This window comes from Amblyomma mixtum, chromosome 8 (genome assembly GCF_055824585.1).
Source record: "Amblyomma mixtum isolate Tamu chromosome 8, ASM5582458v1, whole genome shotgun sequence".
NCBI lineage: Eukaryota > Metazoa > Arthropoda > Arachnida > Ixodida > Ixodidae > Amblyomma > Amblyomma mixtum.
This window is the reverse complement of record NC_143019.1, coordinates 60,595,103-60,621,783: the sequence shown is the minus strand read 5'-3', so window position 1 is coordinate 60,621,783 and position 26,681 is coordinate 60,595,103. Positions and strand designations below refer to the sequence as shown.

The window sequence follows — 26,681 nt, the reverse complement described above, 5'->3', positions numbered from 1 at the left end:
CTATGTCTTGGAGTACATTATAAATTTTTTTTTGCCGTTTAAATTTAAACAGCAAATGAGATTACTTTTAAAGCACCAAGCCTTATTAGCTCGGCAGAGAACCATCTGTGTACCACAGATCCAATCCAATCCAAAATCGAAATCAATATACAATGGCGACGAACGTATTGTCGTCGTTGTTTTAAAGCCAGTGTGTATGTGAAAGTTCGGGTGGATTCTCTGCGAATTGCAATAAAGTAGCTATGGGTTCTTCCAAGAAACACAAGGACAAGGATCGTGAAAGGGACAAAGAAAAGAGCAAGGACAAGAAAAAGTCGCGTCGTTCGCGCTCCAAATCGAGGGAGCGCGATGGCACCAAGGAAAAACACCGACACCGCGACCGAAAGCGCACCCGCGCGCCCGCCGATGATGAGGAGCAGCCCGTAGAGAAGGTCCGGGTTAAAGAAGAACGCGATATCTCGCCCCGAATCAAGCAAGAGCAGAGCGGATCGGAGAGTGAGTACCTGAGTGGCACTGTACGCGCAGTGCTGATTGCTTGAAACCTACCGTGACTGACCGCGGTATCCGTTATTTCCAGATATAGGAGCTGTCTCTGACGTTTCACTGTGCGAACACCGTGTGTCTCAACAAATAGCTGCCTGTTAGTTTTCTGAGAAGCTGCTTCTTGACAGGTCAAACATAGCACGCGTTCAGGAAACGAGGGAACGTTAGAATTCTGCAGACGAACAAGTACTTGGGGAAGAAATGTCAGTTGTCAAAGCCTTGCTGCAGGTTCGACAGCATTAAATTATGGCTATATGCACGATTTGGTCGCGAAAACCGGAAGTAGCTGCGGTCACCTTACGGTGCCCATAAAATCACTCTTCGTGCTAACTTCTCCGTACACACATTCTTTTCAACAGATGCCAAGACCTTGCTCTTTTTCTCTCAAGTGCCTGTTACAAAATGTTTGTCAAGAAGTACTGTATTTTGAAAGTTTTACAAATATAGATCTTGCCATGTAGTCAGCACTGCTGCATGCTCGAATAACTTGCCTATACACTTAATGAGTAGGGCAGAGTGTGTACTTTGTCACAGTAGGCAACGTAGCTGAACTCTAAGCTAATGTGGTCTTGACACTAAGTGCTCTAATGTTAGCATCAGTGAATATTGAATTGGTTGTGTCTGGATTGCCCGCGTCGTCGGTGCACACGACTTGTTTCAGTAGTGTTTGATAGTAACCATCTGTCTGAAGTTCTAACACACTTACTATGTGCCGTATCTTTCTTCAGGTGACAGTGGAAACAAAGAGAGGTCTTCTCTCAGCATTGACGAGACCAAGTGAGTGGCTTATTTTGGTTTTGACTCTACCAACTGCTACTGGCAGGGTTGCGTACTGTATCGTCCTTGTCATTTTCTTTTTTTCCTCCTCCCAGCAAGCTACGAGCGAAACTTGGACTTAAGCCACTACAAGTAGATGGAGGTGGAATACCAGGTAAGATTTCTCACTTGTTTCTTCCTTTGAAACTTTGTTGGCTGTGCGGTGTGTGCAAATATGTGAGTCACCTTGCTTTTAAAGTTGGGCTGAGTGTATGAGGCTGTTGCATGTATGCATACATGCCTAGATGAGTTGGTGGGCTTGTTTGTTGAATGGAGTGTGGAGGGCAACATGACGTTCAGACTTCCATCACCGTAGAATAAGAACAGACATGGCAGGGCTGAATGTATTATTTTGCTTTTTTTTTCTTTGTTCGTTATTAGCCTGAAACGAAAATCAGGGAAAAAATGTTAGACACAGTAATGCTTCACAGCTGTTCTGTCTGTCATTATTTAGGTGTTTTTCATTTATCTTCACCTTTGCAGAATTTGGTCGTTAGATTTTGTGAAATTTGTGCATGAAATTGTGTCTGTGTTGCTAGGTCTTGGAGATGTGCCGCCCGGGGATGCCAATGAAGAGGAAGGTGAGAAGCGGAAAGAGGTCTTTGTCAAGACAGAGAACATGCAGGAAAAGGTGCAAGCACAAAAGCTGAGAGAGAAGATTACTGCTAACCGGGAGAAGAGGAAAATTACTGAAAAGTATAGGTGAGTGTAATCACCTAAATTTAAGGGTGACTTGTACGGCATGTGGTGGAGCAAGTTCCTGCTGTTTCAGAGGGAGGTTTACGTGTTAGTCAAATGCAGTTTATCACAGCTTGACCAGAATAATTTTGCAACTTGAGGAACGAGCTGTGTTTCAGTCATATTCAGTCGTGTAACCAAGTACTTTCTTCATGTAATCAAACTGTTGCACCTAAAGGGCAACTTCAGTGGCTTTTCCAACATTTTAAGTTAGTTATCGCATGACATTTTTAGGAGTCCCCTATCTCCGGCACAAGAAATCATTTTTCAAATTAACAAGTAAAACAGTCTTGATCAAATGCGCTCGTGAACTGTTGTATGTGTTTCTTTCTGTGTCCTGTCTAAGTTGTTGCGCATTTCCCTTATATACTTGATCAAATGTTTAGGGAATCCCCCAAGGTGGGGTAGGTTGGTAATAAGGGAGTAATTACTCATTGACATCCACCCAAGAGCAGCCGTACGGCTACAGAGTAAAGTGAACAGCTTTCTTAGGAACTTCGCAGTTGAAGAAAAATTCGTCCTGGTCCGGGGTTCGAACCCGGGACCCCCGCTCCACTGGCGCAGTCGCTCTACCAACTCTACCAATCCGATGGCCCCGTATTGTACATGGGCTGAACTGGGCCGTGTGCTCTGCAGCCAAACATGGCAAGCTTGAAAATACCTTAACAGAGAAAATACATGCAGCTCCGCTGCCTGCACTGATCTAGTGTAGTGAAAGCTTTCACTCCGAAATAAATGATGTGACATGCTTTATCGGTCAGCAGCTCTCCGCCTTAAGTTAATCAAAGAATTCTCGCCTTCCGTGCTACGGTGTGGCTCATATTTTCTCAGATGAATGGGCCAGTAGATGACAGCGCCATATTGTTGCCTACCAACTTCAACATTCCAACGCTAAGATTCTGGTATGGTGCGCATAGACCAAACAGCGTTGCCCTTTTCCAGACAACCACCTTGGATTTTGTTGTGCCGCCTATAGATCGTGAACATTGGACATACTCCTTTGAATCAGTGCTGGAGTCATAATTTTAATCAAAAAGGTAAATTTCGGTGTCCGGACCTGTTTTTAATTGAGCACAATGTTTTGTCTGATAGCCGCTGTGGTTGAGAGTAAAAATGTTAAATATGACCTCCAGCTTCTTGTTAGTGTGGGGTTATGGCTGATATCCAGGGCGTGTCTCTTTCCAGAGAGGTCAAAAGCTTGGGTGACGTGGAAAATGAAGACGATGATGCCTTGGCATGGGTCAGGAAAAGCCGCAAGCTCCAGGAAGAAAAAGAAAAGGCTGAAAAGAGGGTGAGCAGGTCTTCATTTGGCGGCTTTGAATGGCTGTTTTTCTATTTTCGCAAACTTTAATAAGTCCTAGTGGTGGTCGGAGCTTGTATTGCACAGTGTATGCATGCGAGAATGAATGGACATCAGATGACAACATGTTGACTGCGCTGTATGTGGTTATTGTTCATCTTCAAGTTGCGTGACCATCGCCACTGTTCATTTTGAACTAATGCTAAAAGAAAAGCAAAAAAAAATGGAAGAAGATTCATCTGTAATATTGCTTATATTTCATCAGACAGTATGTTTTGTTGATATTTTAGACAGCATTAGATACAAAGCTATTGCTTAAATGTAAAAGCTTCAAAGTAGTAAGCCTTTTGATCTTTGTGACTAGAAAAAATGGAATGAAAAGCTGAACTTATAAACATGCATAGAAGCAAGCTAAATAAATAGGTCTCAGTGCTTCAGAAACATGGGTCCAGAATGGCTTATTCTTTCATGACAGATGTGTGGTTAAACATTCTTTCTGTGCCTTACTATGCTTTGCCGAGTGCTGTGCTTGGCTAGGCCACTGATTTATAATGCTCACAGTGGACCGGAGGTGAGCTCGACTTCATTGGACATTTGCTGCAGTCTGCACTTTGACGTTCACGTTGAAATTTGATTGAAATGAGGAATTATAATGTTGAGTAGTTGAGCATCTGTCTTTGTTGTTACTGTAGGCCAAGCTTTTAGAGGAAATGGATGAAGAATTTGGTGTTGGAAAGCTTGTGGAAGAAGAGCTGAGACCAGCTAAGGTAAGTTTGGCAGTTTCTTAATGAATGTTGAACTTGTTTTAACTGAGTGCTTATATTCTCTTCTTCTGTAGGAGTACTCAGCCAAGCACCTCAAAGGTCTTGAAGTTCTTCACGGTGTAGGCCGGTTCAAGGAAGGCCAGACCGTCATTTTGACGCTGAAGGATCAAGGTAACTGTGGGAACATCCTTACTGCTAGAGTGTCTCACTGAGCTGTGAAAAGCTGACAACACAGTGTTCCTTGCTGGCCTCTACGAATTATGAAGAAGCGCTCAGCTGATCAAAGCTCTTTTTCTGTTCTCTAGGCGTCTTGGATGAAGGTGGTGATGTGCTTGAAAATGTCAACCTGGTAGACGCTGAGAGGGCTGAGCGAAATGTGGAAAACCGCAAGGGCAAGCCAGGCTACCAGCCTTATGAGGACTCCGAAGTTGATGAGTTTGGAATTGTGAGTATTCAGGGCTTGTTGCTTGCCACTCATAAAATTGTTCGTGTTCAGTGGATGGAGTGCTTGGAATAACAAAGTGTGGTATTTTAAGTTCTTCTTTGAGTGCATTAGCACTTATAGTGGCCATTCTCTGCATTTAGCTAGTGTTTGTTTGTTTGTTTGTTTGTTTGTTTGTTTGAAGCCCACTTTGTGGCAGGCTGACCACCTGTCCACCGGGTTGTGGTTTATCTGCCCACTGGATTGTGGGCAAACTGCCCACTGTGGCAGGTGGAAGGAAGGGAGGAAGGAGACTTTAATGGATAATGGAGAGGTCTGCCTGGTTATAGGCCTGGCATGCTACTCCAGGTGAGGATGAAAGAAGAGGGTGGAAAAAAAAAAAAGTGACATCAAACATACTCAACACTCACGCACTCTCACACACACAATGATTATCAAAGTATGTCCACAAAACCGTGTCCCTTAGATGACTATCAAAGTATGTCCACTAAACCCGTGTCCCTTAGAAAAACTAAGAAAGCTTTTGTCCCTCGCTCAGCCGAAGTTGCATCAGTCCAGGGTCCAAGGACATGCTCCAGGTGCACGGGGTCGTCCTGACGAAGTCCTACTGCATTTAACAGTGCCTTGCGATGAGTATTAAAGATTTGGCAGTGGCAAATCAAGTGTTCAATATCTTCGCGCACACCACATGTCGGGCACAGAGGGCTACTTGATACACCAATTTTATGAAGATAGAATTTAGAAAAGGCAATGTCCAGACGAATTCGGTGCAGGCAATTACAGTCACGTCTATTTAAATTCCGGGGCGTGCGGAATTCACAAACGGGGTCAATGCGAAAGAGGGGTCTGTATTGACGCCGCGGATCACACCACACCGCGGATCACCGCGGTGGCAGTTTTTAGTTAATGATTGGTCTCGAGAGGCTGCTCGGGACGAGCAACCTGGGCCTCACAAGCCCCACCAATGGCAGCACCTGCCGTGACAGGGCAGTGGAGTATCACTTAACAGCTGCACCACTGCGTCTGTAATGGTATGAGGACTCCCAGGGATCTATGAATGGAAAGTAGAGAATGACTGATTCTGCATATTAGCCCATTGTTGCTATCTGAATGACTTCCATCTATAAACAGTGGATCCTGACACTGGAACCGAAGTGAAAACCGAAGTGCTCCTAATTTACATCTGGCCTAACTATGCAAATCTACTCATTTTTTTTTACGCAGTTGCTCCACAAAGGAATAAAGATTTAACTGCGCGAAAAGGTTAAGACTCAAGGGAGACACATTCACGACACTTAGAAGCGCATGTGTCGTGAATGTGTCTCCCTTGTGTCTTAACCATTTCGCGCAGTTAAATCTTTATTTCAGAAATGAACCAACTAGCCCGGAAAATCCTTTTCCACAAAGGAAAGTATATCCTTGAAATAAATGAGTTGCCACTTGTGAACCACACTGCCCTCTTCTAGTTATTCCTTTGAGCTAGTCAGTTTATCTCTCTGCGTGGTTCTTAACCCACCCTTAACGGTTGCTGCTAAATATTTTTTGGCACTCTTGAACATGGCTTTTAAGTTCTACTTGCGTCGCTGAACCTTTTGCTTAACTTTTGTGGGCTCACTCACCCTTGTCTTGTGTTTAGGTGAAGAAGAAGTCTCTTTTGTATAAGTACGACGAAGAAATTGAAGGAGTCAAGCGGGACAAGTTCTGCATTGGTAAGTTTCTGCAAGTTCTTGAGGTCCATTCTTCTCTTTTATTTGCGTATTGTATCGCAGAGAAAAGTATATAACAGCTGTATCCTACCGGTACTCACCTACGGGGCAGAAACGTGGAGGCTAACAAAGAGGGTTCAGCTTAAGTTAGGAACAACGCAGCGAGCTATGGAAAGGAAAATGATAGGTGTAACATTGAGAGATCGGAAGAGGGCGGAGTGGGTGAGGGAACAAACGCGGGTTAATGACATCCTACTTGAAATCAAGAGGAAGAAGTGGGCTTGGGCAGGGCATGTAATGCGAAGGCGAGATAACCGCTGGTCCTCAAGGGTAACGGAGTGGATTCCAAGAGAAGGCAAACGTAGCAGGTGGCGGCAGAAAGTTAGGTGGGCGGATGAGATTAAGAAGTTTGCGGGGATACGGTGGCCGCAACTGGCAAAGGACAGGGTTAATTGGAGAGACATGGGAGAGGCCTTTGCCCTGCAGTGGGTGTATTCAGGCTGATGATGATTGTATCGTATTACATTTTGAAGGTTGTGTACGTGGTGGTATGTTCACATTCCAGGTGCGGGCCCCACGGAGGCAGATAAGGAACGGGAACTGGAGATGGTACGAATGAAGCTCAAGCAAAAACAGTTGGTGCGTACTGGTGCACTTTGATTGTTCTGCATGGTGCCAGAGAAATGTCGGTTTAATTTAAATTGCTGGTGACCTGTCTGGGGAAAACTCTGAAGGGAGTGTGAAAGATATTTAATATGTACAGAGTGTAATAAAGGAGTAATTACTCATTGGCATCCACCCAAGCGCAGCCATACGGCTACAAAGGAAAGCTATACAGCTTTCTCAGAAACTTCGTAGTTAAAGAAAAATTCGTCCTGGTCCGGGGTTCGAACCCGGGACCACCGCCACACCGGAGCAGTCGCTCTACCAATTGAGCTAACCAGGACGGCAAGCTTATGGTAGGACGAGAGCGAATTGATCAATAACTCGAAGTGGGAACAGTGTTGGTCAAATGTTTAGGGGAATCCCCCAATGAGTAAATACTCCTTTATTACAAATTTACTCCACCTTGGGGGATTCCCCTAAATATTTGACCATGTACGGAGTGTACATTGCTACGTAGTGCATTGTGGTAATGCTCCAGTGGTAGTCTAAATACCTCAAGTAGTGGTACTGATGGCACGATCATGATTGGGATGATCAAATGTGCAATCTATTTTCTGTGTTATTGATCTCGTTGTCACATGTAAAATAAGGTGTAGGCATTGAATGTAAATGTTTAGAGGCATTGGAAAAAAAAAAAAGTGTGACATTTGTTGAAAGCTGCTGGTATTTCCTGCTGAAACGTAAAGTTTGTGCACTGTTCTTTTTTCTCTCTGCAGCCTGTCACGAGTTTGAGAATGTCTCATTTGGTTTAAGTGCTTTTTATGTTGCAAGGCAGAGTCCTTTTTTTTTTTTTTCCTGTGAAGTAATTGCATTTATGTTAGTTTTCTTGCTTTACACTTATTACTGTCAGCTTTGTGTTAAGACATTTCATTATATTTTATTTATTTATTCGTACTTTCAGTAGAATCTCAATGTTACGATCACGGTTGATACTAATCTGAGGATGATACAAATTTGTGAAATTCCCTCGCTGGAGTGCACTGTGTGCGGTATGCAGAATTTCAGATGTTCCAAACATTCTCCCGTGCCACTACAGATGACATGAAAACGCTGGGCCTCGATCGCACCCTTTAGTGCTAAGCATTGCCTGCATATCACTGATCCACGATGCTTAGTATGCACTGGCACATTGCCAATATTGTGAATGAGCATGGGTTGCGCACGGCCCGTACATTACTGACGTCATGATTGTTGGTGTGCATGATACGCATTCGCGCAGTGAGCAGCGGCCTGTGGCCGTAAATAAATCCTGTCACTGGCAAACAGATTAGCATGAATGCATTTCTTTGCTTCTGCATATGGATTTTCTCGCTTTTGATGATGCGATTTTTGGGTGATACGTGTATTGTTTGTGACCCCAATTGTGAATACACTGTACTTGCAGTGCCTGGAGGGATTATTGCAGTGGGGAGGATAATGAATACATAACACTACAGGCCAGAGTGTTAATATAGAACAATATAACAGAAAAGAACAACAACAGTCAATAAAAAAAGCAAACACAAAAAAGGATAACTGCACATGCTTTTACATATCTCATTCTAGAGCTTGTAATATAATTTCAGATCAGCGCTCGAATGTACCATGGCAGTTCAGTGGCGTTGATGTTTGGTTGCTGGTCATAACAGCTTGGGATTGAATCCTGGCTATGGCGGCCGTATTTAATCCGGACCCGTTCACTACCGCATCCCTCACAGCCCATGTGTTGCTTCGGGACATTAAACCCCTCAGGCCAGATTGGCACTTGACGACTTGCTTATGCTATCGATTCTTAGTTGATTGTGAGGCGAAAGAATTCACTTTGAAATGTGCTGGTTGTTAATTTCACTGCCCTTATCTTTAACCCATGGCCTTGTATACTTGACATGAAATGCAGGAGAAGCAAATAAGTTTCTTTGTACTTTTTTTTCTGTAATGGTAAAATTTACAAAGCATCTCTAACTGAAAGTGCTTTTAACTTGTGCTCGATAGACCCTATCTCAGGGGTACTTTAATTTCAATAGCACTACTGGTGAAGTTGTAACTTCGAGATACAAATCAAGCAGCACAGTTTTGCACAAATCCTAGCATGTTAAATAGATTTGAAGTTTGCGGGATCTAACCAACACATCCGTGTTCTACTATTGGCCTATTGTAAATGCAGTAGAAAAGCTCTTTTTTTGGTTTATTTTAGTTAGACACAAAATGTACAGCTGAATTGATCTTACTAAATCATTTGTGCCATTTGTGGACTATCGTGATTGAAGTTAATAGCCTTTAAATTGTATGTTTGTCACTGGGTCCCCTGCAGGCATTTTGAAAAACTCTCCTTCATAGCCTTGAGTTCTTTTGATTTTGCCTTTTTGCCCTTGTTCTTCAGGTGTCATTTTTCAAGTTGCCTTTTGATTGGTTTTCTAGGACAGCCTGGCCATGCCTGCTCCTCAGCTTGCTACCGAGTACTTCACCCCTGATGAGATGGTATGTAGTCTTACTTTTCCTTCTGAGGCTATTGTTCTTCTGTATCGAACAAGCACTGTGTTAATGCGTTGGTTAGACTGTGGAGTTGATTAAACTGTCTCTGCTGCGATGTCAGCATTTAGTTCATAATTCTATAAAACTTGTGCCCTGAAAGCTGTAGTTGCCTGTGTTCTCTTAACCCTTTCAGACGCCATTTTTTGTTTTATTGAAATCAGTTATTTTTTTCACCTAAGTAGTATATTTAGGCCTCAAGAAAATAACTTTGCTAGTTTTTGAGCGTGAAAGACCAGCAGGTAAGTTTGTACAACGATGTGCAGAGTTCCGTACAAAGTGCCAGATTTGTTAGAAATAGTAGCACCGAAATGTTCTCATGTGTCTGGTAAGCACCCTAGCAATTGTGGAATCATTTTGCGTTTCGAAGATGCACATAACGCCCGAAATTGAGCAAAAATAATCAATTTTTTTACTTGCAACAAAATCTGTCTGCACAAAAATGGTGGACAAACTGCTACCTAGCCCACTGTTGGGTGAAATATTATTTACTGCATTCGCTACATGGCACAAAAAACCAACTTATTTGCGACAAGAAGGCTGCACAGTTCAACTGAAACAATGAAATCACTGCTAGGTGCACCAGTCTCTCAGAAAAAGCTGTGAGTTTGCTGTCTACACAGTTGTGTACAAAGCGCCTTAAAGGGTTAAATCTTTTTTTGCTGGCATCCTGGTTAAGTGGAGCTGAATAGTATGTGACATTGTATGTTATTGTAATGGAAATGTGCTTTCTTCATGAGATTTTCAACCGTAGGAGCAGTCGGGGAGGAAGTGCTCGGAAAAGGAGAAGTAATTGCTTTAAGACATTACACATTTCTGAAGAAATGGAATTGACAGAAGCAGGTTTTTACATCGGTTTGGTTTTTAAACTGTGGTGCGCATCTCATGGGAAGGGTCGATGACCTGAAATCGGGCCACAGTTCTTAAGTTGTTAAATTATCAAAATAATGCACACTTGATCAACCATTTGTAGTATGTACTTGCACATGTCTATTTTATGTTAGGGCAGGTAGTGACCGCAGATCCGGATCATGAGAGGGAAATAACTAGAAGAATAAGAATGGGGTGGAGCGCATATGGCAGGTTCTCTCGGATCATGAATGGTAGCTTACCAATATCCCTGAAGAGAAAAGTATGCAACAGCTGTACCCTACCGGTACTCACCTATGGGGCAGAAACGTGGAGGCTAACAAAGAGGGTTCAGCTTAAGTTAAGAACAACGCAGCGAGCTATGGAAAGGAAAATGATAGGTGTAACGTTAAGAGATCGGAAGCGGGCGGAGTGGGTGAGGGAACAAACGCGGGTTAATGGCACTGTAGTTGAAATCAAGAGGAAGAAATGCGCTTGGGCAGGGCATGTAATGCGAAGGAAAGATAACCGCTGGTCCTCAAGGGTAACGGAGTGGATTCCAAGAGAAGGCAAACGTAGCAGGTGGCGGCAGAAAGTTAGGTGGGCGGATGAGATTAAGTTTGCGGGAATATGGTGGCCGCGGCTGGCGAAGGACAGGGTTAATTGGAGAGACATGGGAGAGGCCTTTGCCCTGCAGTGGGTGTAGTCAGGCTGATGATGATGATGATGATGATTTTATGTTAATGAGAGCCTGCATGAATCTCGTGCGTCACTGCATGTTTATCTTTTGCAGGCAAAGTTCAAGAAACCCAAGAAGAAAGTGAGGAAGACGCGCAAGCGCGAGACTTTCAGTGCAGATGACCTTGCTCCTCTACCGGGCCATGGAGACGACAAGAGGGACCATGGATCAAGGTAGTAATGCGTTATGCTCTGCTGTGCCACTGTGTACTCATTTTTTCTCCTTGGTAGGTCGTACATGGTTGCTGCAGCTTTCGGTTTTCTACAACTAGCAAAGTTCTGCTAGTGGTTTGCCTGAGGCACATGCTGAAATGGGGTGTGCTTGCATTGTTCAAACATTAATAAGGTTGTGGATGATGTTCCATGCCTTCTGACCTATGCTGCACAAAAAGCAAGTTCCCAACTTGCTTTTTGTGCAGCGTAGCATTTTAATCCTTTTAAGCAGACGTGGCCATCAGAAAGCAGCTCCTTATTTAGCATTATTGGTATTCATGTCAGAGCAGGTAGTTAGCTGATGCTGTGTCAAGTCTGAAGGCGGACTACAGGTTTATTGGATAGAATACCCGCTCGTGACGGTTATATGTGAACAGTAGTACTGCATCCTTAGAATGACTGAGGTTTTCAGTGCTCGCAAAACGAAAACAAGTTTCAAAGCTGAGTGGTGCTTCTACTGTGAAGAAGTGTGGCTTACCATCAAAGAACTCTTCGTAGAATTTCGTAGTACGCAGGAGTACAACCAGCATTGAAGGGTACTAGGAGTATGAGGATGGTGACATTTTGTCTGGAGTTTTTGCAGGCAGTGTATTATTGTTTCGAACTATTCAGTACTCTTTAGTGGGCCTTGGAAGAAAAACTAAAGTGGTTCTTTGAGTGTGTTGTGCAGCTAATTGGCTGTAGTAATCTGGAGCAGAGCAGGTATGAACCATCTCTTGTCACATATGGCTTGGATCGTCATGATGACAGAGTTATCATAATTGTGCATGTTTAATATATAACTGGTGACCATGAAAAGTTGTTCCGAAATTTTTATCTCCGTTGTTTTATTCGAAGTGTTTTTTTTTTTTTGTGTCATTGCCAACTGCTTATTCCTTGCCCTTGTATTCTTGCTTTTGCTCGTATATTTGTATTATGTGGCCACACCTGGTTAGGCTGACGCATTTGCCTACAGTAATGTGAGAGAGCTAAATCCTTTGGTCGATTGGACTAGGCAGCACTGAATGTTGTACTTTTCTGTTGTTTGCAGGCGGCGACCCGAGAACAACTTTACCGAGCCTGTCTTTGTGAATCCTCAAAGTCAGCACTTTTTCGAGGACGCTTCAAAACCTCCTGAGGAGGAAGGTGAGCAAACCTGCATGCGCTGCCTGTGGAGGAGGGAAGCTTTAACATCACCTTGTAGAAGTGTCCAGTTGATTTATTGGTCTAATTGGGTTGAATTGAATAGTAGTGTTCTGAAAACGACATAGCTTTGGTATCTGGATTTAATATCAAATAAGGGCTCGAGTGCAAACGGATATCCTCCAAAACATGTTCGACTGTTCGCTTGTGCAAGTAAATGGTTACGTGTTCAGCTGAGCAACATGCAAGTAAGTGAAAAGAGTAGGGGTGTGCGAATAGTGGTTTTTTGATTCGAAGCGAATTCGAAGCGAATAGCGATTTTCTTCGAATAATTTGGAAGCGAATAGTTCGAATAGTACTTCTGGCACTAAAAAGAGGCTGAGTGACAGTAGGCATTTCCAAAACCATTTATTTTCCCAACACACGATGCCATTACACACTGCACTGAGGCTTTATTTAAAACCACACTTCAAAATTTTAACACCTAGAGTGAAGAACAATTTTTACTGGCAATTTATACTGGAAGAACAACTTTTACATTCCCAGACTTGCATTCCCTCGAGCAAGAATGGAAACGGCTGTACAAAACTCGCGCCGCAAGCGGAACGTCATTAGCACCGCTCGCGCGTCCTGGCAAAATTGTCCCCGGTAGTACTTCCGAGCAGCACTCAGCATCGCGCTTCCATCAAGAATGCTCTCAGCCTCCAACGTATCGGAGTGCCCGAGTTGCGGCGACGGAGTTCGGCACACCACTGAAGATGGCTCAATGCCCTGATTACGGCGGCGTTCCGTTCCCCTCAACGCGCAAGCAATCAGAATAGCAAGAAAAGACGCCAGTCGTAAATGCCGAGCGTGAACGGCAGTAATCCTCCACGGGTGCACAATAAGCTTAGCGTTATCACGCGCTAAAGGCGCCCTTCCCATTGACGTAAGTCGGCGACATCGGCGACATCGAGTCCCCGCGCTGCCGCTGAATTTTTCGCGCCTCCGCCGGTAATATGATGGCTTGCTTGAAAGCTGCCGAGAACGGTCGCTCATGTTCTGTACGCATGATTCGTCACCTGACTTGGTGAAGCGATAGCGCGGTAGGGCTGCGTGTTTATCTTCGCATCTGTCCTATCTGGTAATCTTTTCCGCAACTCTAACGAAAAAAAAAAAAATCGATAGGCGGTGGAGCGGGCGCGGCTTCGGTGCTTATCTGATCTTCCAGCCAGCGTCCACCGCGGCGGACGCGGTTGTTGCGTTGTGTGACGCGCGTCTTTTTTCGTTTTTCTTTCTTTCCTCTTATCTTTGAACTCTCCTCTATTTGCACGTGGCAGCGGTGGTGGCTCGGCTAGAGCCAGTGGGCAGGCCCGTACACTTTCCTTTTCATCCTTCGCTCAGTCGCAACAACAACAGTAAACTGAGGTTTCTTGTTTTGAAGCTTAGACGAGTGATGGCTGTGGTCTTCCTTCTTTGCGTCTGCCTCGACAGACACGGTGGCAGCGACGCGGCTTATGGCAGCCTTAGTGCGGAGGCTCGGAGACGGCCAGAACGCAGGATCTTCCGCAAGAGCGCGTCGCCCTCACCTTTATTTCGTTTGTAGCTGGGTTCGCACCCCGGCCTGATCGTGATTCGTGTATTGACTGACCCCCGAGCGTTGAAAGCGCGATAAAAAAAAGCCATCTATGCGGCAATACTCGGAACTGAAACCACATAAAGCAAGCGGGCAAGCGCCCCAGAAACACTATCGCGTGTTGCGTAAATCAGAGAAAATCGAAGAAAAATTCTCTCGGCTTAACCGCGCGTTTGTTTGGGCTCAAATTTCGCACAGAGGTTGCATTTGGTGGTCAGTTTTGTTTTATACTACATTTAGGTGGGGTACTTGCCTGATTCAGTCAGAAGTTTTTGGAAATCCCCATCGTATGTGGCGACGACGATTCAAAACTGAAAGACATCGCAGCAATGGTACCCGTAGCGCCATCTCGCACCCACCGGAGAAACCCAGCTGTGCTAAGTGGAGAGCTCGTTTCTCCGATGGATGCGAGATGGCGCCACGCGTACCATTGCTGCGATGTCTTTTTATTGAGTTTCATTTTTGCCTGAAGGCATTGCGATAATCAGACAATTAATTATAGTGTACAAGCTTGTTTGGCCACAGCCTTTTCCACAAGTTGTTAAATATATATATATATGCTGCCTACATTCAGATTCCACTCTAATGTTTCTTGCTCATTTGCACATTGGAGAAGAGTTTTTAATTTTTGATAAGAAAGAGTACCCACACCGATTTTTAAACTGCAGTCTCGGATTTAGTGGACAGTACTGTTTTCAAATCTGAAATGCGAAGCGCAGTTGTGGTGTACAGTGTGTTCATGCTTTTGTGCACCTTCTTGCGTTAGATGTGGTTGGACCCGATGAAGACTTGACTGGCGTGGCTGTTGAAGATGATGATGCTGAACAGTCTTTGGAAGCTGCACTAACCAAAGCACGGCGGCTGCGTCAGGTTGAGGGTAGCTCCTTCCAGAAGGTGGGGAATATAGACTAGTTAATGATATTATATTCTTGGTTTACTGTTGCATTGTGGTGTTTTTATATTCATCTTCAGCCAATATAATTATGAAGTACTTAGGATTGGTGTGCGCCTAAGTGCAGTTGTATGGCTGCTGCTAATGAAATCTTTACAATTCTTTTTTGGTTTTTAATTGTAGTGAAAGGAAAGTATGTCCCATTTTGGGGACTGGAGTGGGAGCTACTATTAGACTAGGAATTTTGGTTTTGACTGCTGTTCTTGCTGAGCTGGTGAGGATGGCCATGTAATGGCAGAGCGAGACTGTATTGGTAGACAACTTGAAGCAGCTGGTTGTTTAATACTCCTCATTGTTAGTAATAATTAGTATGGTAATCAAAGTGAAGCAGTGGAGTTGTGCAGAATAAAAAGCTGCGCAGCTTTTTCAAATCTACGTTGGAATCCCATTGCGCGTCTGGGGATTCCCATAAGCATATTGCACAGACTTCCGGATTTCCTGAATCAGTATGAGAGATTTGAAATTTTGTTAGCCGCAGATAGTGCTGTAACAATCATTCGAATTCATTTACTTGGGTAGCTGCTCAGGTCTGTGAATGCTTCATTGTTTGTTTCTCACCACAGATAGCTGAGTCTGCTAGACTGGCTCGCGACCAAGAAGAGGGCGAAGGCAACGCAGACTCTGCAAAAGCAATTGTGCTGAACTCTACAGCGGAATTCTGCCGAACTCTTGGTGACATCCCAACGTATGGCATGTCTGGAAACCGTGACGAAGAAGCCGAGGAACTCTTGGCACGTGACTTAAATTTATATCCTTTCTTTCTTATAATTCATGGTGCTGGCTCATGAGGGTAATCTGCTTAATGTGTGATCCTAACGTAGACTGTGACAGTTGTCATGGGATGTTAATGCTTGTTGACCAGCTCTTACTTTCTTTTGCAGGACATGGACATAGAGGAGAATGCTGAAGAAGAGGGTGGACCAGATGCGGCAAATCGTGGTGCTTGGAACGAGGTTGACATTGAAGAAAAACCTGTGGAGATCAAGGTTCTGCATTTTGTTCCCATCATTGATCCGTTTTTCGTTAGTTTCTACAGAAAGAGAAAGTATTCATGTGTGGGAAAGAGGGAAGTGCTGTGGACCTTGCGTGAATGGAACTTGAAATTTGAATGTATTCCTTTTTCCTTTATCAGTTATTCTTGCATGCGGCAATATTCTTAAGTGAGGTTTCATGACAGATATAGTAAAAATTAGCTCTTAAGGTTTTCATGGGACTGCGGAAAAAAGAAACGCACCACCTTGGGAAACTTAGTAGCCGGGAAACGGAGTGGCCGAATACCGCGCTTGACAAAAATTGTACATCGTTATCCACAGACTTCTCCCATAGCAAGAGGAGTCGCACAATCCCCCCTCTGAGCACGAGATGACGCTATACAAATGTGACAGTTTTTCTTGACAGTCAGCGGAACGCTACAGGGGTGGAGCATCCTTAACTGTTTCACTCCGCCAAATAGTATAGGCACATGACGGTGCACCTGGCCACTTGGTGTACTGCTCTCCGTGGCGCATTCATCCGGTCACTGGGGCAGCTGGCGCCATCTATGGAGACTTCTTGTAACTGGACATGCCCAGCAAATTTGTTGTAATCTGATCAAGAAAACTGTTCTTTTCCTTGGCTTTCAACATTTAAAGTTGGCATTTAAGCTATACAGTCTAGCCCGTTTATAACGAAGCCACTTATAGCGAAATAGCGGTTATAACGAAGGGATTTCAATTTCCCATTCCCATTTTTGCATTTTCAATACATTTTGGGTCCGGTTTTAACGAAGTAAATAAGAGAGCGTCAGTGGATATAACGAAGAGATTTAATACCAACCGAAAAATAATCTGCCAATCAACACATTTTTGCGTCCTTGAGGCGATTTTTTCCGCGAAAATAAGAGCAAAATTCGGCTTACGGCGTCCTTTCGTGGCGTCGTCTGCTCTCCTGCGGAGCGAAAGGTTGCTTCACTGCATCGCATGGCACGCCGGTCTCGTGTTGCGCCGTCCTTGAACGGCGTCACGGCGTAGAGCGGGGTAGAGCACGCCGCGCAGGGGAAAAATGTAAAAAAGAACAGAGACGATTTTTTTTTTTTCGATGACGTCGCAGAGAGCGGCCGTCTTGGCCAATCTCGGTTCTCTATTTCTCCCAGGCAGTCGGCGCCACGGCTGGACTGCAGTCTGCAGGAGGTGTGGCAGCGCGCGCTTTGTTTTATGTCAGTGCCGCGGTGCACAAGGCAGGGAGAAAGCGCGGCAGCATTGTGCATGTTGGAAGCGTGGCTCATTTTTATCGTTATCGCGGAGTTCGACCAGATCTTTGGTTCGCAGTTGGATGGTATGGAAGCCGCAATCCTGAAGTCCGCACTCGCGAAACGTGTTCAGGGGACGCTGGACGACTTCTTTCAGCGGCAATAAATCGGTATGCCGATGTTTGCATTTTTTTTCGTAGTCCACATATAACGAAATAGCGGATATAGCGAAGTGATTTCCGATTCCCGCCGACTTCGTTATAACCGTGCTAGACTGTACATATGTCTTAAATAAAAAATATTAACAATGTACTACGCTTTAAGAGAAAATCGGTAACTGCAGGCAGGGACTAAACTCTGCTGTTTAGGAAGAAAGGGTGTATATTTCGGCTTCATAGCTTCCACTCCATTGGCAGAAAAAGCTGTCGCAGAGTATAGCGCCATTCGCTTCAGTGGTGGAGCTCGCGCTGAATAAGCTGCCCGCTATGCTTGTTTTTGTTTCTCTTATCTTGCTGTTTGTGCCAGGATCGAGAAAAAGAGCCCATTCTAGAAGAGGAACCTGACCTTTCAGTTGGTGTCTCGGGGGCCCTGAAGCTGGCAGTTAAGAAAGGTGAGGGCATGTGTGAATAGCTGACGCTTACTTGTGTGTGTGATTCATGCCCGACTCATCCCATCTGTCGAAAGGGTTTCGGTGTGAGTCGTGGAAGTATTGGAACCTGGTAGGTCATATATAGCACACAAAGAAGTGGAGAGACGAAAAGAGGGAGGCGTACGCAGCTTCGATTTAGAGCAGAACTTTGCAACTCGCATTGAACCAAGCAAAGCAGGAATATGCGCAACAGAAATCAACGCAGAAAAAACCGCAAAAAAATAAAATGAAAGGAATAACCGCAGACTTCTAACATTAAAAATTTTTCCTATTGTTTATTTTTATTTATTTTTTTCTGGCCAAGCTAATCTCTGTCTGAAAAGAGTTGGGTAATTGTTTATGGTGTCCAATGTGTTGTCTAAGCTTTGTAATTGTGCAAACATAGGTTAAAATAGGAGAGTCAGGGAGTTGTCTATTAGAGTGCTGTCTATTGGCACAAAGATTCCTGGCAAAGACATAGTAGTTTTTATGTTCAGGAAGTTCGTGCAAATGCTCTCCGTGGCATCTGCATGGCAGAGGCATGCCTCGGTATCACCTCAAGTGCTTCTAGCACCGTGGTGTGAAGTATCTAACAGCTGTGCAATAAAACTGTGGTTGTCTGCTGCAGCCCTGGAGGGAGTTTAAGACAACAGGTGAAACACTATATCTGTGAGAACTCTTTGTTACCTTACTTTTGGTAAGGAGGTAATCACCCTCGCATTATGCACAGAAGGCAGACCGTGTGATACAAGCTGAAATCAGCCATCAAACTACTGTAAGCAGGTAACCAGAGTAATTCTAAAAGAAAGTTTTATTTTCAGTTATTTGTTAGTTGTTTTTCTGTTTGTCTAATTCAGGCCAGTTAGGTCAAGATATAGTAAGCCCATTTTACTGTTTTTGATGTGTGCTAGCATTATACTAGCACACAAGTCGTTCATATTTCTGGTAAAGTTCACCTTACTATAGGTGATATGGACTGAATTGATTGGTGCATAGCATGTCAGTGGTGCCCATAAAACTTTTTAAGGTGCTCATTAGTTATTCTATAAAGCTCCAGAAAATGTTTCTTTGAAACATGCACTGGCAGAAGGCTTTTCCTGTCGAGCACAAAGCTCACCTGGAAACATTTGCCAGTGCATGTTTCAAGTATATGTTTTTGGAGCTTTATAGAATAACTAATGAGCACCTTAAAAAGTTCCTGTTGAGCAAAAAGCTCATGCGGAAACGTTTGCCTGTTCGCATAAATCTCCATGCTTAATGACAATGAACTATGCTTTTTAGATTGCTTGGCGAGCGTTATCACTTCTGCCATGATTGCTCTGGCAGTTTGTTTATGAGATGAGCTGTTCGTGCAGGCTACATCGAAACGGGAGAGAAGCAAGCTGTTAAACCCAAGAAGCACAGTGCCCTGAATGCACAGTCATACACCATTGAGGAAAAGTTCTAGTGAGTACCTGGCTTTTTTTTTGTGTGTTCTCTTCAGTCTTAAATAGCAGGCATATTCATTACTGGAGAAATCGTTAAGTGTGCTAGACAGTTTCAAAAGTATGCTGCTACTATATCGCGTGTTGCGGAAATAAACGCGCCCCGTAAAATGTTTCTTTCAGCTAAACGGGCGCATTGTTCGAGCTCAAATTTCGCATAGAAATGGCATTTGGTCGGCAGAATTGTTTAATACCATGTTTGCTTGGGGTACTTACCTGATTCGAACAGAATAAGTCAGATATTCACATCGTCTGTGGCGCCGAAGAAGGAAATTAAGCTGCTCTGTCAGCTATCGCACCGGTGGCGCCATCTCGTTTGTTGGTTGTGAAGAATCAGCAAAGGAGGGGGATTCCGGGGGGTTTGAAGACGCTCTTTCAACTGTTTTTTTAATGCTCACAAAAAACTTAACTTGCTGAAAACTTAGTTTTGCCAAGCTAAGTTTTCTGTAACCATTAAAAAACCAGTTGAAAGAGCGCCTTCAAACCCCCCGAAGCCCCCTCCTTTGCTGATTCTTCACGACCAACAAACGAGATGGAGCCACCAGTGCGATAGCTGACAGAGCAGCTTAATTTCCTTCATCGTCGCCGCAGACGATGTGAATATCCGACTTATTCTGTTCGAATCAGGTAAGTACCCCAAGCAAACGTGGTATTAAACAATTCTGCCGACCAAATGCCATTTCTATGCGAAATTTGAGCTCGAACAATACGCCCGTTTAGCTGAAAGAAGCATTTTACGGGGCGCGTTTATTTCCGCAACACACGATAGAGAAAGCTGGCATTTCAGTACCATCAGCAACGAATGAAACTCGAAGAAGAGAGCTAAAGTGCCTACACAAAAACCCCAACATACTACCTCCTGGGGAGGAAATACAAGTGAGGTTTGATTTATTCTTCTGTAGGGCAGTCTTTGCGCCTTCAAAATGAAATTGCCCTTCACTAATATTGAGGTTTTCCCCGCTAAGAATTTCTCATTTTGCTGTTCACGGTTCAGGTGTTTGTTTGTGTTTCATTTATTGCTGATAGTACCTGCTATAACTTGTTGCAAAGCTACTTTCCTGGGGGGATAAGATAGTGTGCACTCTCAAGGCTGCATGAAATCTGTAGGCTGCACAAAAAAAAACAACTAGAATCTTGAATATTAAAATGGGCCTACAGCACAACTATGAAATCGTGACTGCACGAGCACTGACTAGCCACAGACAACCTTACACCAGTGTTTTTGTTATGATTGGGCTTCCCTACTAACTTAACAGGCATTCCGTATGTGCAGCAAGTTTCATCATTAATTTGTACAAGTCCTTCTATCAATTTTTTGTGGAATATATTTCATGCCTTTAGCGTGCTGGGCCATACACGTGCAGGGTGTGTCTGTTAACAATGTTTCAGTGGTATGTCAGTCTCAATCTTGCGCATTCTTTCTTCATGTGCTTTATTTTTTACTCTATCATGTCTGCTGCTCCCCTATTGTCTATATAGATTATTTCTAAACCTACACAATGCACTTCTGCAAATAAACTGCAGTAGTTGATAGCCAGTACTTGTGTTGACCTTACATCATCTGTAGTTCGGTGTGTGTAATGCTTTAAGTGGACGCAGTAATGACACCGACTCTTATTTGGCACCTGAAGCACCTAGCTTGTGGTGTTCTGCTGCTTCATGTAGGAGATAATCCTGCGAGCATGCCAGCTTTCGCTGCTGGAAATGTTTTCATGTTGCAAGTGTAAGTCTTTTAAACGACAGCTTCAACATTCGTGTACATAGCAGTGGGGTGATAGTATTAGTTACTGACTTTACGTTCTGTGAAAAATAAGAAGGGATAATAATGGAAGTGACTCATCTAAGCAGCATTTTTACTTAGGTACTCAAGTAAGAATAATAGTATTGAGCCTTGACAGCATAGCATTAGCATAGAGCAGAACATGAAAGGCAGATAGATTTTTTTTCTTTTGTAAATGCTCCAGATGACGTAATTTTGGTGTCTATTTTTGTAGTGTTGGAAAATTCAGGGGGGCGCTTTGTTGACCTAAAGTGTGGAGAGTCGGAAACCTTAAGCGCGGTGTTGCTGCTTGTGTCACCGATGTAAGGTTAAGATGTTAAGCTTCGCCTCTAAGAGTGGAATGGGACAGTGTCTTGGAATGCTGCCAGGGAGTCCACAAAACGCCATCGCCCCTTCAGCTCTAGGCCTTGCTCATCCATAAATTGGTTTTTGAGGAAAGGAAATGTATCTGTCTGGCATATCTGGGTGGACACCTGAACCTTGCTGTAATGGGAAGGGAGGAAGATGGGAGTGGAAGACACCTTATTTACTAGAGGGGCCTTTGTTCATTCCAAACCATCCAGCTGGCATGGCAGAATGGTAGCGTGCTCATCTTGCTCTCTGGAGGCCCTGGTTCGATTCCTCAACTGGACCAATTTCCTACTCGGTTTTATTTATTTATCTGGCCTGACTAAAAGGTTAATTAGGGTAATTGGGTAATGAAGCAATTAGCTAACCTCAGTCCCACTTACTTGGAGCATCACTATACCATCCCTTTAATTGGTTGCATGGTTACTAGCCAAAGTACAATTGGCCCGTTTGAAATTCGCGCACTGTGAAGTCAGGACCATTTCGACCAAATGAAAAGCGTGACATTTCTGTCGACAACTCCTGCTTACAACGATAAGGCATTAAAGGCCTCCACCTAAAAAATCTTCAAGTCCTTGATTCTACTAAAGCTTCAAGAATATAAAAGCTTACATCAAGGTTGTGTCTGGATTGGTCACTCTAGTACTTCCTTCTCAGTTTTTTTTTTATCTGTACACCAGAGATTTTCAGTTTGGAGATCCTCATGAGAAAATTTTTAAAACCATATCCACGGTGGAGAAAATAGAATGGGGTGCTCTGGAGAGCTGATTAATATGGTTGTAGCTTAGAAGTACACAGAATGCTCATTTGAAGTGAGGGATCCCCAGGTGGTCGAAATTATTTGGGAGATCTCCACTACTGCCCCACTGTCTACTTTATTCCTTACCTTACGGCTTGGTTCAGATGTCCACAGAGATGTGAGACAAATACTGCACCATTTCTTTCCCTCAGAAACCAATTTCAGTTTAATTCAAACAGCCCATTAGTTGTAAATCAGTAATTTTTGAAATGAGGCTCCATGGCACAAAATAAATTGTTTCAATTTGTGATGTCAATTACGCATTAGCCCTCACCCTTCCTTTTGAAATCAGCTTTCAGATAGCTCTGTTCTGTGGGATATCATGGCTGATATGTAGAATATTGTGGGTGGGAAGGCATAGGTTAAATCAATGTAGAATGAGTTGTTGTCTGAACTATACAGCATGCCCACTCATTCAATGCCTATTCAAGAAAGAGATAAAATATAGGCCCACTGTTTTTATTATCAAGTGCAGAATTTCAAGCACTTCCAGAATATTTAATGATATCAAATACTGATTTCTGACCACCTTAGTTCATTTTCCTTTTCAATGTTGCAGTTTCTTGCCTGCAGTTCTATTAGACATGGTTTAAAAAAAAATACAATGTAAATGAGCTAGAGCTAGTCGAAACATACATTTGGGTAGCTTACACGATGTGTCTAGGTTTTTTTCACTATCAGCATGCAGCTGGAAATTCGAATATCTGGCTTAATTCAGCCGCCATCTTTTTTTTTTTGTGCTTAATGTAATGCTCAGTGGAGTGCGGGAATAAAATTTGTATCGCCGTCATCAACGCCGAGAACGAGAGGAATGCATAAAACTGTAATACGCTCTCGGCAAATGGCCGAGCGTTCTGCTTAGCGGAAAGTAAAACCGCGAAAAAAAAGAGAAAAAAAAAATGAGGTTAAGTGCCGCGAAGTAAGCGGCTGTGCCTTAACCATGTGTGTTGTGAGGCCCAGAGGCCGTTCCGTCCTTATCAAGGGGAGTGCTAACCGTCTCTCCTTTTATACAACACAAACTACAAGGCAGCGTTCCGCACTTATATAGCCCTGCTCGGCGGCCCTCAGGCAGCCTGACCACTTTTATAAACACCAAAAATAACGGCCAATGGCTTAAGTTGAGTGTACTTTATGGAGTAATCCTTATTTCAATGACCGTCAACCACTTGTCTGTTATCTCAAATTCGCGCCACGCTCAAGTTTAATGTAAAAAACCCAAAAATTCGCTCTTCACTGAGAGGCCCATCCGCGTGAACTCTCCGAGGCAGATGCTCGAGGCCCGTCCGCGTGAAATCGCCAGACAGGTCCAGCCGCGCATTGCTGGTAGTGTGCGGTGGTTTGTCACCATAAGTATCTTGTGATGTTTTAGAATGATTTCCAGCGACAAATTATTAATTTTGAATTATTTCAAAGGGCGACCCACGCCAGAAGGCGGTGTTAGCGGTGTGTGTTTGGTTTATTGGCCCGAGCATAAACTGACGCTCCATCGTATTGCGTCGTTTGAATTAACTATTTGATTAATTAACGCGTTAATTTGCCAATTACGTAATTAACGAAATTGTATTATTTGTCTTGGAAGTGCGTGTGCATTTCCTGTTTTCTGCATGGGTGTAACCCTCAAGGTAGACGATTTGACAGCGCAATTTCGAATGTAATCTGGAATCTGCGGAGAATTTGTTTTTGTTTTCTGCCGTCCCGCGGAAAAAAAAGGCGCGACTTTTGAATTGTACAAAATAAGGTGCGCGGCAACGAGATTCACGGCTCTCGCTTTGACGTGCGCGTTTCACCAGGGACGCTGATGTCGCGTTTCGTTGTCGTTTTTAACAAAAGTCGTGACATTGTTTTCCGTCTGCCACCCCTTTCTTTTTACCATAAAATCAGCGATGACGACAAGGCGAGTCGGCGAGAGCGTTACTCGGGCCCCGTGTCAGACTTCAAGGAGAAGGATGCGTACAAGCCGGACGTGAAGTTGGAGTACATCGACGATGGCGGACGACTCCTCAATGCCAAGGAAGCGTTCCGCTACCTGTCCCACAAATTCCACGGCAAGGGATCGGGAAAGAACAAGGTCGACAAGCGTGCCAAGAAGCTCGACCAGCATGTGGTATGGCTCTCTTGGCGGAAAAACCTGATCTGCTGTCTCTTTTTTCTTCGAATATGAATTCTCTTTTCATAGCCCAAGCTTACAAACTTATATTTTGAATCTTGTGAAGTTTGTTCCAGTCCTCATTTACTGACCACCTTCTATTGAGGAACTTCTTGTAGCAGAACATAGGCTGTCATTTTGCCAGTGCATATACTGTATATCCTTAAACTTTTAATTAGACTAGTCCTTATATCTACTTCTGATGTTTGAATGGAGAGCGTAGTGGTAAGATAACACACAAAAAAGCGAGGTCAGGACGAGCATCCCACCTGCCTACCTCTTTTGTTTGTTGTCCCGTCCCATTTTGCGGAATAAAGTTTTATACTGCTACTACCTGCCTACCCACCTGCCTACCTACCTGCCTACCTACCTCAGTCTACCTTAGTAACTACTATCTAGTGACTTCTTAGTTCCTGAACATATCTGTGTGAAAGTGGAAAGGCTGCTGGCTTCTTTTTTCGTGTGTAGCACTTAAAATCTTTCATTCTTTGCCACTTGTGGCGAAGTAAGGACAAGTGGAAAGGCTGCTGCTTTCTTTTTTCATGTGCAGCACTTAACATCTTTCATTCTTGACCACTTGTAGCGGAGTAAGGACTGTTGGTTGTTTCATTTCTTGAGAGCTCATTTTTCATTACCTTTGTTGCTTTTTTGATACCTTATTCAGCCATTAAATTTTTGACAGCTTTTTGCTCGTAAAAGCTATTGGCTAAGTATTTTTCCACGTTGATGCTTCCCACAGAAACTGAAGCAGATGAGCTCTACTGACACTCCTCTCAGCACGCTGAAGTTGCTTCAAGAGAAACAGAAGGAACTGCAGAGCCCATATATCCTACTAAGTGGCGGCTCAAAAGCACTCAACCAGTGAGTGATCTCTTATATGCATGGTCAATGTTTTTCACTTATTTTGTCTTGCATAAATAATGTGAATATTTTCCTTTCTTTTTCAGGAGCTCGTTAATGAAGCCTAAGTAACACCTTGCATTACTTCCTCCTGCCCTGTGTAAATAAAACACCTCAAACATGGAAAATTTCTGTGTAATCAAATAAAGATGGGACGTGTCATGTTCGAGTTGAAACTGGTGAATAGTGATTGTCACCTGTTGCTGTGATGCCTTTGCTGGTTTTTGGTGCATCATTAGCACAACTTCAAGATAAGATTCACTATGCAGTTCTTCACAATCACTCATTAAAGTTCAACTCTTGGGGCTGAATGCTTTGAGTTTATAATTGCATCACATTCCTTAGGTTCCCTCGCTTTGTTACAGAAAACTGCTTTTCAGAATACCAAGTAAGAAGCATTTAAAAAAGAGCAAAAGACAAGAAAACCGAAACTGAAACTGAGTTTCGACCAAATGGCGCTACGACGGACCATTCAGTGACAGCACGGCACGGTTACTGTCACAAAACATATTGTGTGCACGTTTATTGACCAAACTGGTGACTAAGTGAGAGCTTGGGTCATTATTTGTCTGAAATGACCAAAAGCCAGCTCAGAAGTTTGTCCTTCAGCACACGCAGAGTGAATAACGACGGCCGTGCGTCCAGTGACGTCACACACGCAAGGTTGCCTGTAGAAATCTTGGATTGAGGCCACAAAGTGGGAAATTTTAAAATTCGTTCGCGCAACAACAAAACACCGCCCGCAGCAAAATTTGCCACCCCCTCCCCCCCAAGCTTGCAGTAATGCCTTCGGATGCTGCAGGACTCTATAATAAATAAAAAGATCATGCAAGCCTCCGATCGCATGGCAGTCCTCTTTCAAGCCCAAAAATGGCAGTACTGGTGAATGCTGTGTAACTGGCTATTCTGGACGACGACGTCTGGGCATTTTAAGTGCTCGAGCGTCAGCGGTAAGAGACGAATGGCATGGGTGTTTTCTGAAAAGCTCTAGCAGGACGCTTACTGCACTTCATTCGACTCTGCTTTAGTGCCCAAGTTTGCAGCTCTCTTTCAAGGTCAGATTCTGAAGCCGGCTCGCTAGAGATGACAGTGGTGGCTTGCAGTGCAACGTAATCTCTACCTGCGATAAATGCTGACTGCTGCTCGTGAGCTGACGGCTCGCAGAATGCACAGAGACAAGCACCTTTGCACTCCCGACACTTACTCCGACGAACCTGCAGAAGCGTTACTGCCAACAGGGCCACTGTCCTCCTCTGCAGTGAAGAATAACGGCAGTGTCTTAACCGTTGTTGGTGCGGAGTCCTCTACCTGCTCACCTAAGACACCCACAATTTGCCCCGAATGCCGGCTGGCTTTTAAAAAAAATACTCATGACGCCAAATGTTACATGAGCTTCA

At 43.9% G+C, this 26,681-nt stretch overlaps 1 protein-coding gene and 1 non-coding gene across 2 annotated transcripts; one reads left to right on the top strand and one right to left on the bottom strand.

Annotated features, from left to right (window-relative positions):
- The first annotated feature begins 135 nt into the window (after positions 1–135).
- On the top strand, positions 136–25,468 carry LOC149332695 (U4/U6.U5 tri-snRNP-associated protein 1). Its single transcript, XM_089558285.1, has 21 exons — positions 136–495; positions 1,272–1,320; positions 1,416–1,474; positions 1,899–2,061; positions 3,283–3,388; positions 4,090–4,164; positions 4,236–4,332; positions 4,467–4,606; positions 6,240–6,312; positions 6,875–6,948; positions 9,373–9,432; positions 11,126–11,244; positions 12,314–12,408; positions 14,787–14,914; positions 15,536–15,703; positions 15,854–15,958; positions 17,725–17,809; positions 19,183–19,273; positions 24,120–24,342; positions 25,124–25,245; positions 25,332–25,468. The coding sequence occupies exons 1-21, from the start codon at positions 243–245 to the stop codon at positions 25,354–25,356; spliced, it is 2,310 nt and encodes a 769-aa protein (XP_089414411.1). The 5' UTR covers positions 136–242; the 3' UTR covers positions 25,357–25,468.
- On the bottom strand, positions 23,132–23,254 carry LOC149332696 (U6atac minor spliceosomal RNA). Its single transcript, XR_016285392.1, has one exon. It is a non-coding gene; the product is annotated as a U6atac minor spliceosomal RNA (small nuclear RNA).
- Positions 25,469–26,681: the final 1,213 nt, after the last annotated feature.

Coding starts and splice junctions, on each gene's coding strand:
- LOC149332695 (XM_089558285.1), top strand. CDS start 243: ATGGGTTCTTCCAAGAAACACAAGGACAAGGATCGTGAAAGGGACAAA. Junction 2,062..3,282: donor AAAATTACTGAAAAGTATAG/GTGAGTGTAATC, acceptor GTCTCTTTCCAG/AGAGGTCAAAAGCTTGGGTG. Junction 24,343..25,123: donor AGAAGCTCGACCAGCATGTG/GTATGGCTCTCT, acceptor TGCTTCCCACAG/AAACTGAAGCAGATGAGCTC.